Source organism: Cyclospora cayetanensis, unplaced genomic scaffold (genome assembly GCF_002999335.1).
Source record: "Cyclospora cayetanensis isolate NF1_C8 unplaced genomic scaffold, CcayRef3 CcayRef3_contig_129, whole genome shotgun sequence".
Lineage (NCBI taxonomy): Eukaryota > Apicomplexa > Conoidasida > Eucoccidiorida > Eimeriidae > Cyclospora > Cyclospora cayetanensis.
The window spans coordinates 45,222-58,009 of NW_020312069.1; the positions used below are offsets into that span (position 1 = coordinate 45,222).

The 12,788-nt window shown below is 53.3% G+C and overlaps 2 protein-coding genes and 1 non-coding gene across 3 annotated transcripts; 1 reads left to right on the plus strand and 2 right to left on the minus strand.

Moving 5' to 3' along the window:
- Window positions 1-766: 766 nt before the first annotated feature.
- Window positions 767-5,356, plus strand: LOC34621053 (eukaryotic translation initiation factor 2 subunit gamma). The gene is made up of 11 exons (XM_026336440.1): window positions 767-799; window positions 1,083-1,145; window positions 1,407-1,534; window positions 2,081-2,218; window positions 2,541-2,724; window positions 2,871-2,940; window positions 3,369-3,529; window positions 3,865-4,001; window positions 4,181-4,406; window positions 4,785-4,931; window positions 5,249-5,356. Exons 1-11 carry the CDS (start codon window positions 767-769, stop codon window positions 5,354-5,356), a joined length of 1,395 nt encoding a protein of 464 aa, XP_026192225.1.
- Window positions 5,357-6,721: 1,365 nt separating this feature from the next.
- LOC113147100 lies at window positions 6,722-11,598 on the minus strand. The gene is made up of 7 exons (XM_026336444.1): window positions 11,220-11,598; window positions 10,283-11,147; window positions 9,733-9,875; window positions 8,850-9,059; window positions 8,010-8,146; window positions 7,716-7,877; window positions 6,722-6,889 (listed from the first exon to the last, which is right to left on the minus strand). The coding sequence occupies exons 1-7, from the start codon at window positions 11,596-11,598 to the stop codon at window positions 6,722-6,724; spliced, it is 2,064 nt and encodes a 687-aa protein (XP_026192229.1).
- Window positions 9,526-9,605, minus strand: Trnal-cag. The gene has a single exon. It is a non-coding gene; the product is annotated as a tRNA-Leu (tRNA).
- Window positions 11,599-12,788: the final 1,190 nt, after the last annotated feature.

Sequence of the window (12,788 nt, forward strand, 5' to 3'; positions counted from 1 at the left end):
CAAGACGCATGCTGGCGCGGGAGCGCTGCTCGCTGCGTTCCCCCGTTGCTGTGCAGTTTGCAGCTTTCTGGGAAGCCCTTGGAAAGGAGAGTTGCGTAGACGTGTTCAGACGGCGGCACCGCCGCCTTCAACCGCGGGAATACAAGTCCCAAATGGGTAGGGTAGCTTCATGCGAATTGGAAAAACAGCCCCCTCAGCGCAGCGTGTGGCACCTAAAAGTAAAAAGAAAGCCTCTTCCAAACATTTACAATGAAGAAGGGAGGCGGCGCATGAGTGAGCGCTTTCCAGTCGGCTGCGTGGCACCCATCATGAGGACGGGGCTTTCCCTGCAATTATGCATGCTGCCGCGCGGCAGCCAAAATCGCCAAACCTATACGCTACATGCAAAGCCGAAACTGCTTCTTCCGTTTCTTGGAGGTTCGCAACTGGAATTCGATCGCCGCTTCCCGCTTCGCAACCCTCGCCCCCACACCGTTTTGCGGCTTCGAGTAAGCGCTGCGGCGCAGTCCTGCCTGCGGAAAGGGCTTCTTCTGCGTGTTTGCGTTTCTTAGCCCGGTCTTCAACAGCTACGCTGTGAGACGAGCAGCAGCGGTACAGCGGAATTGCAGAATTTCAGCAGCACGCTTCGTGGGAGGGCCGGTGGGTGGGCAAGGGGGCCCTCCCTTCGCTGGGGGCCTCTCAGCGCGAAAGTTCTTAGGATGTCTGTTCACTAGCGTCTTTGCTGTGTTTGCAGCTGCCCGGAAGCGCATATATATATCCCGGGAAAATGGCGGCCGCTACGGACCATCTGCTCTGCCAAGTGAGACAAACGACACGGGGGGGCGATTTGGGGAGGGGGGTATGAATATGGGAAAAGAGGGCGAAAAGGGAGAGAAAGGGGTGGCCAGTGATGTGATACGGCGTGGGGGCAGATTTATGATGGTCTAGAGCCTGGGCAGTGGCTATTAGGTGCCTGTTATTCCCCAAGAAACATTTGGCGTAACTCGAGCGCCGTATGGCCTTTCAGGGATGCGCGTGCAGCGTGTTATTCAAAGGCCTGATGGTGTCACATGTCTTTTGCCACTTGCTCGATGTGCTTGCAGGATCTTTCTACGCTGGATGTCAGCAAGCTGACACCCCTTTCCCCCGAAGTGATTAGCCGTCAAGTAAGTACCGGCGCGATGAACAGTATTTAGCTAGCGGTTGCTAGTTTCAAAGACCGACTGTACCTAGCAGCCCGTCTCCCCATTTAGTTTTTAGCGGTTGTTGTTTGCAGCAACAACTTGCTTATATTCCTTCCTGTGGCTTGCTCGCTGCAGCCATCGCTGCCTGTGTCATGATCACTCCCCGTTTCCCTTTCTTTTCCCCCTTCGCGTCCCCCTAAACCTCATCTTCGCCTTTCCTCCCCTCGATTTCGCTTTTTGCAGGCAACAATAAACTTCGGAACCATCGGTCACGTCGCGCATGGCAAATCGACGGTTGTACGGGCAGTTTCGGGGGTTCAGACGGTGCGCTTCAAGCATGAGAAAGAAAGAAACATTACCATCAAACTTGGGTAGGTGATTTTTCGTAGACGCCCTGTGTTCCGGTTGGGTGTCTCGGCAGCGGCCTTCACGCGGTCGAAATCCACACATACAGACACTTACACCTACACTTAGAGACAGATGCAGAGACGGATAGAGAAAAAGAGACAGAGAGGTTGCCCAAGTCCATTTCTTCCCGCGGGGTGTTGGCAGGGAATCCAAACCTTCTGCTTACATATTGTGTTCGTGGTGGCTTTGGGCAGAAGACTTTTCGTTTTTTGGTATTTTCGTTTACCACATTCCAAACAGGACTGCTGCACCTGGCGTCATGGGTCGTCTCTGTGTGTGTATATGTATATGCATGTATCTGTGTGTATGTGTATGCATGTGTATGTATGTGTATGTGTATGTATGTGTGTATGTATGTGTATGTATGTGTATGTGTATGTATGTATATGTATGTATATGTGTATGCATGTATATGTATGTATATGTGTATCTGTATGTATGTATATGTATGTATGTGTGTGTGCATGTATATGTATGTATATGTATATGTGTTGGGTTGTACTGTGCAGCTATGCAAATGCAAAGATTTACAAGTGCACAAATCCTGACTGCCCTCCTCCCGAGTGCTACTGGTCATATGGTTCCTCGAAGGAAGACGATCCCCCGTGTTTGAGGCCGGGATGCGGTGCCAAGATGAAGTTGATGCGGTATGTATGTCGCGATATGCCTAGGGGTGTTTGTTGCGTACAAGGAAGTGCATTGAGACAGACGGGGCGGCAAGGGGTGGTAGGGGAGACTGTGTGAATGTTGGTCTGTCTGTCGGTTGGTCTTTCTGCAATTGCAGTGACTCCGTATTCGGGGAGGAGGGAAGGGAGGGGGTAATACTTGGGAGTATGCCGTATGCGGCTTTGGAAGGGAGGGCAACGCGCTGGCTCTTCACCGTTGGGAGTGCAGATGGCGGCGTTGTAGTATGCATCTCTAGATGTGCATTTAAATGCATTTGTGCGGGTATGCGGGGTGATGATGCAGGCACGTATCCTTCGTGGACTGTCCAGGGCACGATATTCTCATGGCGACAATGCTGAACGGCGCCGCTGTGATGGATGCCGCTCTTCTGCTGATTGCGGGAAATGAGAGCTGCCCGCAGCCGCAGACTTCTGAGCACTTGGCAGCAGTTGAAATTATGCGCCTTCAGCATATTATCATTCTGCAGGTTAGGCGGCACGACACTTGCGTGTTGGACCTCGAAAGACGCGCTTGGAGGCGTCTTAGAAGGTGTCTTCGCTCGCATTAGGCGTCTTCGAGGGCATGCGCGAGACGCGGGAGGCGCCCTAGGTTTGCACTTGCGTCTGCATGCAGAATAAGGTGGAGCTGATCAAGGAGTCTCAGGCGCTGCAGCAGCAGCAAGAAATCAAGCAATTCGTTGCAGGTACGGAGGGAAAGGGCACGTTGTAAGGGGCAGAGTCTCTCTCTCTCTCTTTCTACCTCTGCCACGGTTTTTGTAGGCTCTGCTGCTGGGTGATTTGGGGGCTTGGATCGGTGTGTTTGCCGGAGGGGAGAGCAAGAGGGCGTGGCGTTAGAGAGATAGAGAGAGAGAGATAGAGATAGAGAGATAGGTGGCAGCACGCTGGAGGGTTTCAACGGCGTTGTGAAGGGGGTATCGTGTTTTTCTACGGAGTGTATGGATGCATGCGTGTGTGTCTTTGTGCACGCATGCTTGCGTATGTGTGTATCTTCGTGGAGGTGGGTATGTGAGAAGGTGGATTTTTGCTTGAGATGGAGATACGACAGACTGGCGTTTGGTGCGTATGTGTATGTGTGTGTGTGTGTCTGTCTATCTGTCTGTCTGTAAAACAGGTACTGCTGCCGACAAGGCACCCATCATTCCGATTTCCGCCGTGTTGAAGTACAACATCGACGTCCTTTGCGAATTGATTTGCACCCTCGTGCCCGTGCCTCATCGCGATTTTTCGCGTCCGCCTCAACTCATCATTATCAGATCTTTTGACGTCAACAAGGTATTATTCCGTGCATGTGCACATGTGTACGTGGGGAGTGGCGTTGGTATTTCTATGTATATCGCATGTCTGCAAGAGCCTCCTTTCTCCTCTCTCGTGTCCTCTCTCTCTCTCTCTCGTGTGGGCTTACTGCTTGGGGGGAGGCAGGCAGTTCTACTCGCCGTTTGCGGTGTGTCGCTTCAAGGCAGAGCGAGGGGCCGTCCCCCGCGTCGACGCGTGGGGAGTGTGTTCGAGTTTCTGACGCGTGGGGAGTGGCAGTCTCTAATTGCGTATTTCTTATTTTGCGCGGGTGTGTGTGTGTGTGTGTGTGTGTGTGTGTGTGTGTGTGTGTCCAGCCTGGAGAAGAGGCTGAGAAGCTGCAGGGTGGGGTCGCTGGAGGCTCGATCAGTGAAGGCTTGTTGCGGGTTGACGATGAGATTGAGATACGGCCGGGCATTATCAGCAAAGACAACTCGGGAGTTATTCAATGCAGGTCCTTCATACGGCTGGAAGCGCTGCTGTCTGCCGCCGTTTGTTGCGCTGCTGCCAGGTGTTTGTTTGTGGATTTTCGGGGGGAAGGGGGGTCCGTGGAGGAGGAGGAAAGGAGGAGCTGCTGGAACGGGCATGGAGGGATGCATGTGCCGTGCGTGCTGTAATCTTCTGCCGCTGCAGGCCCATTGCGTCGCGCATCATTTCGCTCTTTGCGGAGGAGAATCCTCTGCAGTTTGCCGTTCCAGGGGGTCTAATTGGAGTCGGAACAAGAGTCGATCCCACATTAACGAGGGCAGACAGATTGGTGGGGCAGGTCCTTGGACACCCCGGGAAGCTCCCGGACTGCTATATCGAGATCGACGTAAATTACTATCTTCTTAGGCGTCTTCTCGGCGTCAAGAGCCAGGTAGGGTTGTTTGAAGGGCCAGAGCAGTTTGCTAGGGATATTTGAGGAGGCTGCGAGGGCAGGAGAGGAGGCTGTGGGGAAGCGCTGGAGAAAATGTCTTCTCGAGGCGTGGGAGGGGGGTTTGAACGAACGGGTTTGGAATGGAGGTGTCCTTTCACTTAAATAACTAGTGTATTACCCTTATGTCAACAATTCTTTATTTCAAGTAAAACTGGTGTTTATCAGTATTTTACGTTTTAAAGAAGTAGCAATCTTAGGACCCGCAATATCTTGGCCAAAAACATATTTTTAAATTTATTCGAACGATCGCGTCTTCCAGCTGCCAGCCACCATTTATCTTTTGGATGCGGCGGGCTTGTTGTGTTTTGCGTTTTCTAGGAGGGAGAGAAATCTACAAAGGTTTCCAAATTGAAGAAGGGCGAGTTCGTGATGGTCAATGTAGGATCGACGTCGGTGGGAGCGCGCATTGCGGGCATCAAACCCGAAGTCGCCAAGCTGGAGCTCACAGGCCCTGTCTGCACGCGAGTAAGGCCTTCGTGTTTAGCGGGGGAGGGGGGAAGGAGCGAGGGAAAGTTAGGTGTCTGCGACAGGGAGACTGGGGAGTATGCGGTTAGAGAGGTTTGCCCTAGGTACGGCATGGCCGGATAGGGGGAGGGGTCTTTAGGAGTTACAGTGCTGCATGAAGATATAGGTAGCCGCAGTGCAAGAAGAGGCCGTTTCAAGGGAGGTCAGATGCTGAGTCGCGCCGGAAGCGCGCGCGTGTTTTCTTGACGTAAATTACGAGTTCGAGGCTTTTTGAGGCTCGCTTGTTTCTGCTCCCTTTTGTGTGGTGATTGCAATAGGTGGGTGATAAAGTTGCACTCAGCCGGCGTGTGGACAAGCACTGGCGCCTCATTGGTTGGGGGCAGATCAATAAGGGTAAGACAATTTTGCTGCAGGATGCACTCTAAGAAGGCGCGGGGGGTGCAGACATGCACGCGTTGCGGAGGGAACCTCTAGGGGTCTGCCCCGAGTGAAGAAGTCCTCCTGGCATCTACATGGGCATCGAGGAATGCCCTTTCGCTTTGATTCCCTCGAAAGCAGCACGCAGCAGCTAAAGCATCACGAAAGGAGAGGCGCGCGACGTGTGCACCACACTGAGTTACTGCTCCTACCGAACTCGCAGCAAAAGGCACGTGTGAGCGCAATCTAGTGATACACCAACCAGGAGGCAGCGACGTCATTTAAGGCGCCTGCTTCCGCTGCCCCTGCTTCTTCTGTTGCTACTGCTACTGCCGCTGCAGCGACAGGTTCAGCAGTCGCGCATCACAGCAGCAGCACCAGCAGGAGTGAGGTCGCTGACTGCAAAAGAGGAAAATTTCCTTCCGCTCTTCCTTCCCCCGTCACGCGTGTATGGCGGCAGCGCTGGCCTGGGAAGCACGACGCTCACTCCTGGCGGCCTTTGGCTTCTGAAGCAGGAATAATTGGTTGCTTGTGGCGGAGGAACTATTTCAGTGCGAACTCCGCTTTCACGGGTATAAAAGGGTTTGGCGTTCTTAAGCTTCACGACTCTACTAGGGCGTAGCGTCCACGACTCCAGCGCTAGCGGCCGTCCAAATCGCATTCTAGGCTAGTGGCTGGGCTCTAAGACATATGTGAATACATTGGGGTCGTAAGAAGGACGACTGGGCAGGCTGGTCCCCTTGACAGCAAAGGGGATACTTTAAATTGCGCTTTCCCCTAAATCCTGAAAGCACATTTGCTGGTGCTTCTGGAGGAGCGGCGGCCGAAACGGATGGTAGTCGCTCACCGTGAGGGGTCTCGCCGCAGCGGAAACGCTTGCTGCAACGGCTTCCCAGTGTCCGCAACAACACAGGGGCCACCAACAGAAGCAGCAGCTGCTAGAATTGCAGCAGCAAGGCAAAGGAGCGGGCTCCTGGTTTCAGCGTTGCTAGCAGAGAAGCCTTAAAGAAGTGCGGTAGAGGGCGAGTCTCTGCTTTGCTAGGCTCACGTGCTTACCCCCATCACTGGGTGCAGCTGCGGCCAGTACAACGTAACGGCAAGAGCAGCGGGAACAACTGCAGCTGCGCAGCTAACCTCTCTGGAGACCCCGGTGTATGCCTTCTTCAGAGTGTCTTTCGAGCCACAAAAAATTCGACAGGAAGCGATGGCCGATGTGGCATTTCTCTTGCCTATTGGGAACGTGTTGTGGCTGCGAAACCCGCTACTCTTGCTGCTGGTGCGCGAATTTTACAGTGAAACAACAGCAGATAGTGATGGCGCTGTTTAAACACTGCCTTGGGTTATGCTAGAGCTACTGTAGGGACTGCTGCTTTTTATAGCTCTAGGCTTTCTTCTTTCCACGCCCCTTCTTTTGCGATTTCGGCTTTTTTATTGCCTCTGCCGGGTCCGCCAGACGAAACGGCATTCGCGGCAGCAACAGGGGCAGCGCCTGGTGTTGCTGGTGCTCTACTTGTGCGACCTGTTCCAACTGTGCACCCCCGCTAAATCAACACACACACATACACACACATCCAAGTATTTGCGATCGGCCGCCTGAGACTGTGCAGCAGCACGTGCGTCAGCAGTAAAACCAAGGTCCAACAGTCTAAGCAGGCAGTTGGGTCTTGGCTGTGCTGTGCCCTCTTACTTGTTTCCCGCTGCAGTGTGACTCTTGGCATTTAATTTATGAGGCCTTGTAGTGCTCTCCCGGCTTGCTCCTGCGCTTTTACCGCTCTTTGCCCTTTTCGCCGGTTTCTTCTTCTGAGCTAGCTGTTGTTGCCGCTGCTCCCGATACGCGGCAACGGCAGCAAATACACTGGGCTGCTGAAGAACCGGAGCCGAAAGTGCAGAGGGGCAGTCTGTTCAAACGGTAGCAGCAGCAGCAGCAGGCAACGCACATGTAGAAAGCGAGGGAGAACTGCCGCTCGCGCAGCCCTTGTTGTACTACTGCAGCTGCTCCACCGGTAAATCACCACCATTAGCCGTTCGCTTTCTTCCCAATAAACGAATAAAATAAAAAGCCGCGCATCCTGGCTGCACGGGGATAGAAGTGAAGGAAGAGAGTGCTCTAGGCTCAGTGGTGTTGCGAAGTACTCGGTGATTCCAGCACAACGACCAAGTGCCCCCAATAGGGTGTTATTCAATTCCTCCGGAAGGCCCTAAGTGGTGAACTTCGCAGAGGAAGAGGGTCGCGAAGTGCTCACTGCCCGCCCTCTGCAGAGTTTACCCTCTTGGACTTGGGGAAGTTCGATCGTTCACGGACTTACGCAGAGTGACCAACTCACTTCTGTCACACTCCAGCAAACGCCGCTTTGAAATTTTAGCTGCCTGTGCGTAGGCGTCCCATGAGACAACGGTGGCCTCCGCTTCGTATGACTTTTTGTTCGTTGCCGCAGTTGCTGATCTTGGTGAGCAGCTTTTCGCCGCTGCTGACGGCTGGTCCAATGCATCCATAGAGGAGCTCAGACCCGCCCACACACGCCTGCGACCCTGAAAGCAGTATTTCGTAGGAAGAACTCAGTGCTCAATCCCACACAACCGGGGAAACAAGTCCATCCTTTTGCGTTTGATGTTGCTAATCTTTCGCATTTTAAAAGCCTTACGCCCCGATCCCCCGAGTACCTTGGGATGCAGCCCATGGACGGAGTCTGGCAGCGCTCTAACACCACGCGTTGTGTGCCCCTGGTCCTGGAGTCGCTGTCTTTGTCGCTCTTGCAGTAGCAGCTTTTGCCGCCGCTGTCGCTCACCCTTTGAGGTGTCTGAATCCGTTTCAGACATGGGCGTGTGCGCAGAGGGGGTCTCGAGCTGTCCCCAGGCTCTCCCGACGTGCCGAAGGGAGGCTTGGGGTCGCTGCAAGGTGCAGCATCGATGATCCGAGTCACTGTGCTTCAACCTGCAGTTGTCTCATTAGCAGGCACTCCTGATCTTAGGTTCAGGGGTAAGGAGGAGAGCGAGCCGCTATGATTGACGCACAGAGGCACTTATTCAGAGTATCAGCTTTGCTGTACGCTGCGTGCCTGCAGAAGCCCACATTCGTGGACTTCAAACCGTAGTGGCCTCACCCGGTGGCTTGGAAAGAGCAGCGAGACCCTTCTGCCACCCTGTAGTCAGTCACACAAGAAGCCAGTGGCCTCGTCAGCCGGAGTTTGGGCTGCACACGCTGTGTGCAGATGCACAGCGTTTGTTAGACCTACATTCGCATGCAGCGTTCTGTGCACCGATAGCGGCAGGACAATAGAGGAAGAAGCTTTCACTAACAGCACAGACCTAGAAGTAAGGGCTCGATTCCCTATATTTTTTGTGAGGGAGAGCCAGCAAAGGCATTGAGGTGGAGTGAATGCCCATGTGTCGCACGGTACGGCTAGGCTACCACGTGGGGTATCCGTTGCATGCATACAGCAGAGGTGCGTGCTCGCTAGCGTCTTTTCGGGCTTGCCAAGCTTCAACAAGTCCTCTCCTAGCCGCCTCTCTCCTGAGCAGCAAAGACTATTGGTTGAACCGTAAACCCTCTGGTGCATGCAACAGCATAAAACGCAGTGGTATAAAGATCACTAGGGCGTGCCGTGTAGGGTATGGCGCACTCTGCTTGTGCCTGTTCTCGCTGTCGACCAGCCAGCCATCGTGCATGAAGTTGAGCCTGGATGAGGGACCGGCGGTCGGAGCCAACGTAACCTAATCACCAAAGAGAACATTCCCCTACATGGCCCGTATTGGCGCATCTTACCATATTCATTGTAAAGCGAAAAGCTTTTCCCACTGCAACTGCCGGGCAGTAGCCCTTTAAAGACTTGCCGCAAGTCTTTAACGCAAAACCGCTAGGCAGTAAAGCCCTATATGTGCGACCCGATTGATCTAGACGCATAGAGGCCTGACTAGCAAATCCTTGATAAATCAACCTGCTCTACACTAGACACCCTTAATTCTATGTGTGGAAACACAGAGGATTTCCCAGCAGAACTCGGCTAAATACCCCCCATGCGTCTCCTGCAAGTAGTTCCTTTCCAACATGCACACGTTCGGAAGGCAAGCAGAGTATGACACGGTGTTGTGCATAACTGTGCCTAATACAATAAGTTGGTATGCTAAAACAGAGAATGCATCTACATTATGCATGCAAGCACAGAGCATGGACGAAACATGACTGAAGTGGGATTCGAACCCACGCCCGCGAGGACTGCGGCCTGAACGCAGCGCCTTAGACCACTCGGCCATCCAGCCATCGACGCTGCTCACTGCTAAACCATAATTCATAATCTTGGAATTCACACAACTTCTTCCCTGTTTGCCAGCCTTAAAGCTAGATCTCATCCTAGAGACGCAACCGTCGTAGTCAAGCAGCTCAAACCTCCCAAACCCCACTCTGCCCACACAACTGCCCGGCCTGAGGCCGCAGAAGAACAAGGCGCGCCGAAAACACCAAAGCACCAAATCATGAAAGAAACCACTCTCGTAACCGCCACAGCACCAACATTCGCCCACTCTCGCGGGCTTCACAAAAATAATAACGGTTAAACACAAATCCTGCAACCTTCTGGTTCACACTGGGGCGTTTGACAGGGAAAGCTTGCGCACCGGCAATCGAGACATCGGCATACCACAAGACATGTAGCCACCTGCTGAAGTCTAAACCTTCGTTGCAGGACCCTTTGAATTCTAAATTTCTGACTCTACTCTACGTCGTCTATGCCAAGCACCGAACAGGGGAGACTTGGCACCGCTAGCAATGCTCTACACGCAAATCCGTGATAATAATTCCCTTAACCTAAAACACTCGGTACATGGGACACCCCTAGGTGCACTCTACCACCGTGCATCCGTTCGCCTTCCTACTGTTGTAGGCTACGCTTCTCTAGCACAACAGTGTGCGACCCAAGTGTATGCCAAAGTGGTTTTACGGCTTGTTGCTGTGCATTGCCTTACCCTCGAACTGCCACTGGCGCGGTCTCATTGGCGCTGGAGTGGGGTCTTCCGTCTGGCCTTCTTGATCGGGGAGAACAAGACCCCAGGGAGGCTGCCCGTGAGCTGGCTGATAAGCAAAGGGGCTCCTACGACTACTGCTATTGCTGCCGCTGTTCCATGGCCGCTGTTTTGGCTGTTGCTGTTTCGAATCCCCACCATTAAGTTTCCTTCTTACCAGCGGCCTGGGCCTGAACAAAAGATTTATTCGGTAGAGTCGCAGTTTGTCTGCCGGCGTGCACAGGGGAGTGTGCGAGTAAACATATTTGCAAAAGCCCGATTCCACTGGCCCTTCATCCTGATGCTGCTGTTGCTGCCACTGTTGCGTGACACTAGGCGCTCGCTCCAGCAATGGAGAATCAACTGGCGGCTTCCAAAAGACCGAACCCGCGACAGGCTCCTCTGTTGGTCCATCTAGTGACCCACCCCAATGTTTTGCTGCCTCCTCCCCCTTCTCCTGCTCTAGCGGCTGCTGCTGCTTTGACAGCCTCTGCTGTTGTTGCTGTTGAGGGCAGCAGGATCTTTTGTACCACCTGTACACTGCTTCGAGCTGTCGCAGATGACTGGTGGGTGCGTTTGGTTGCTGCAGCAACAGCAGCTGCCGTTGCAGTTCAGTATACATTCGCCTCTCGCCTATTGCTGTTGGGTCTAGAGTTTTTGTAGTACCACTGTTTCCTTTGCTAGTCTCGGCCTCAATGTTTTCTCTGAGACAGCTAAGGGTGCGCGCCATGGCGCAGTATTGGGCATTGGAATGCAGAGAGCCCGCGCGAAATGCAGCAGCGGAAGCATGTGTTGCTGCTGTTGGTATGGTCTCCGATGGCGGAGAAACAGCGCTTGTAGAATCCTTTTCCGTGGTTGCTGCCGCCGTGGTTACATCCGCAGATGCGGCTTCAGTCTCTTGGTTTGCTGCAGCAAGCTCGCGCTGCCGCCTGGCCTCAGCTGCCTTTGTTATGGCAGCAATGGCGGCATCCCGGGTAGGAACAAAATACCGCGGTGGGGCTGCAGGCTTTCCGCTGCTCAAAATGCCTCGCCCACAAAGAGTAGGGCCACCAGCAGTCGAGGTTACGACAGCATTAGGTTTGGCAATGGCACCAGCAAACGCATCAATTTGTTGGTCCAGCGGCAGGGGATTCCAGGGACCTACCGCTGGCGGGTGGCCAAGGGCAAGGGTGATTGCTTTATTTGGCGCTTTCTTTGGACCCTTTACGCCGCCCTTTCTTCCCTTCCCTTTACCTTTTGCTGCCTTTACAGGCATGGTGCGTGCCACTGATTAAGACTTCGCGCTCAAAGAACTGGGCAAACAAAACCAAGGGACAACACCAAAGCGGTCTACCTAACCACGTGCCACTACAGTGGCCTCTTAAGCATACATCATGCGAGTGAGCAGCAAAGCGACGGGCGCAAGGGCAAGTAGCATCAGAGCGTGCGAATTAACAGCAGCAGGGCAGCCAATGGGTCAGTACCACGGAACATTGCAATGTGTGGCAGTTGATCGGGATATATCCTTAGAAGCTGGATCCCGTTTTGCCGAGTTTTTGTTGCAGTGGCGACTGCCCATGTGGGTTTTACAGTTTGCCGCTTCTGCCGGTGTTAGCTGATGTGCTGTCGGTTGTGAAGGGACGGTTGCGTGTGTCTTGAAAAGGCAAATATTATTTCGGCCAGAAGCCGGCAGCTTCACCGCACGTGCCGGAAAAGCCCTTTTCTATGTGCTGCGAGGCCTCCACAAAGCCCTCACTGATCGTGGGTGCACGCGGTGGGGCGTGCGTTGCAGTGGTAGCCACTTCAGTAGCTGGATTGCTGGACTAAGACTCTCCACATCAAGCGCTGTAAACTTTTTCCGAATTGATTAAAACACAAATTAGAGCAAAAAATTGGGGGAACAAGGGAATGTCTCCAGCCTTATAACCCTGGTGTTTACAGAGCAAGCGAAGCCATCTCTCAGAGCCATACCCACCACAAGGTCACCTCCCCACAGACCCCTGCTATCCCAATGAAAAAAATCTCGCATTCCCGAAGCAAGTAAGTCTAGAAGCAAACTTTTTACACTTTGCGCTGACTGCCACGAGGTGAATAAACTTCCTCTGGCATACCTACCCTGCTGCTACAGCTACAAGCGTAATAAAAGCGACCGGCGCAGAAAGCAGCTGCTGCGGCTGCAACAAAAGATACAGCTACGTGCGACTTGCAGCAACAGCTGCAGTCCTACATTTCAATGCCAAATGGCTCTATGCGTTAGCGTATTAAACCCGCAACACCAAGGTCACCAAATGTATTGCATTTTAAACCTTAGGTCGACAGATTTGCAGGGAGCCGACAGGGCAGCTCATTCATCAGGGGCCGCATTGCAAGACCGGCTATATCTACGTAATTAAGGTTTACAGTCTGGGGAATCGCACACACCGAGCCGTCCCCGACCCTGACTTTTGTCCGACTCTACACCCTAAA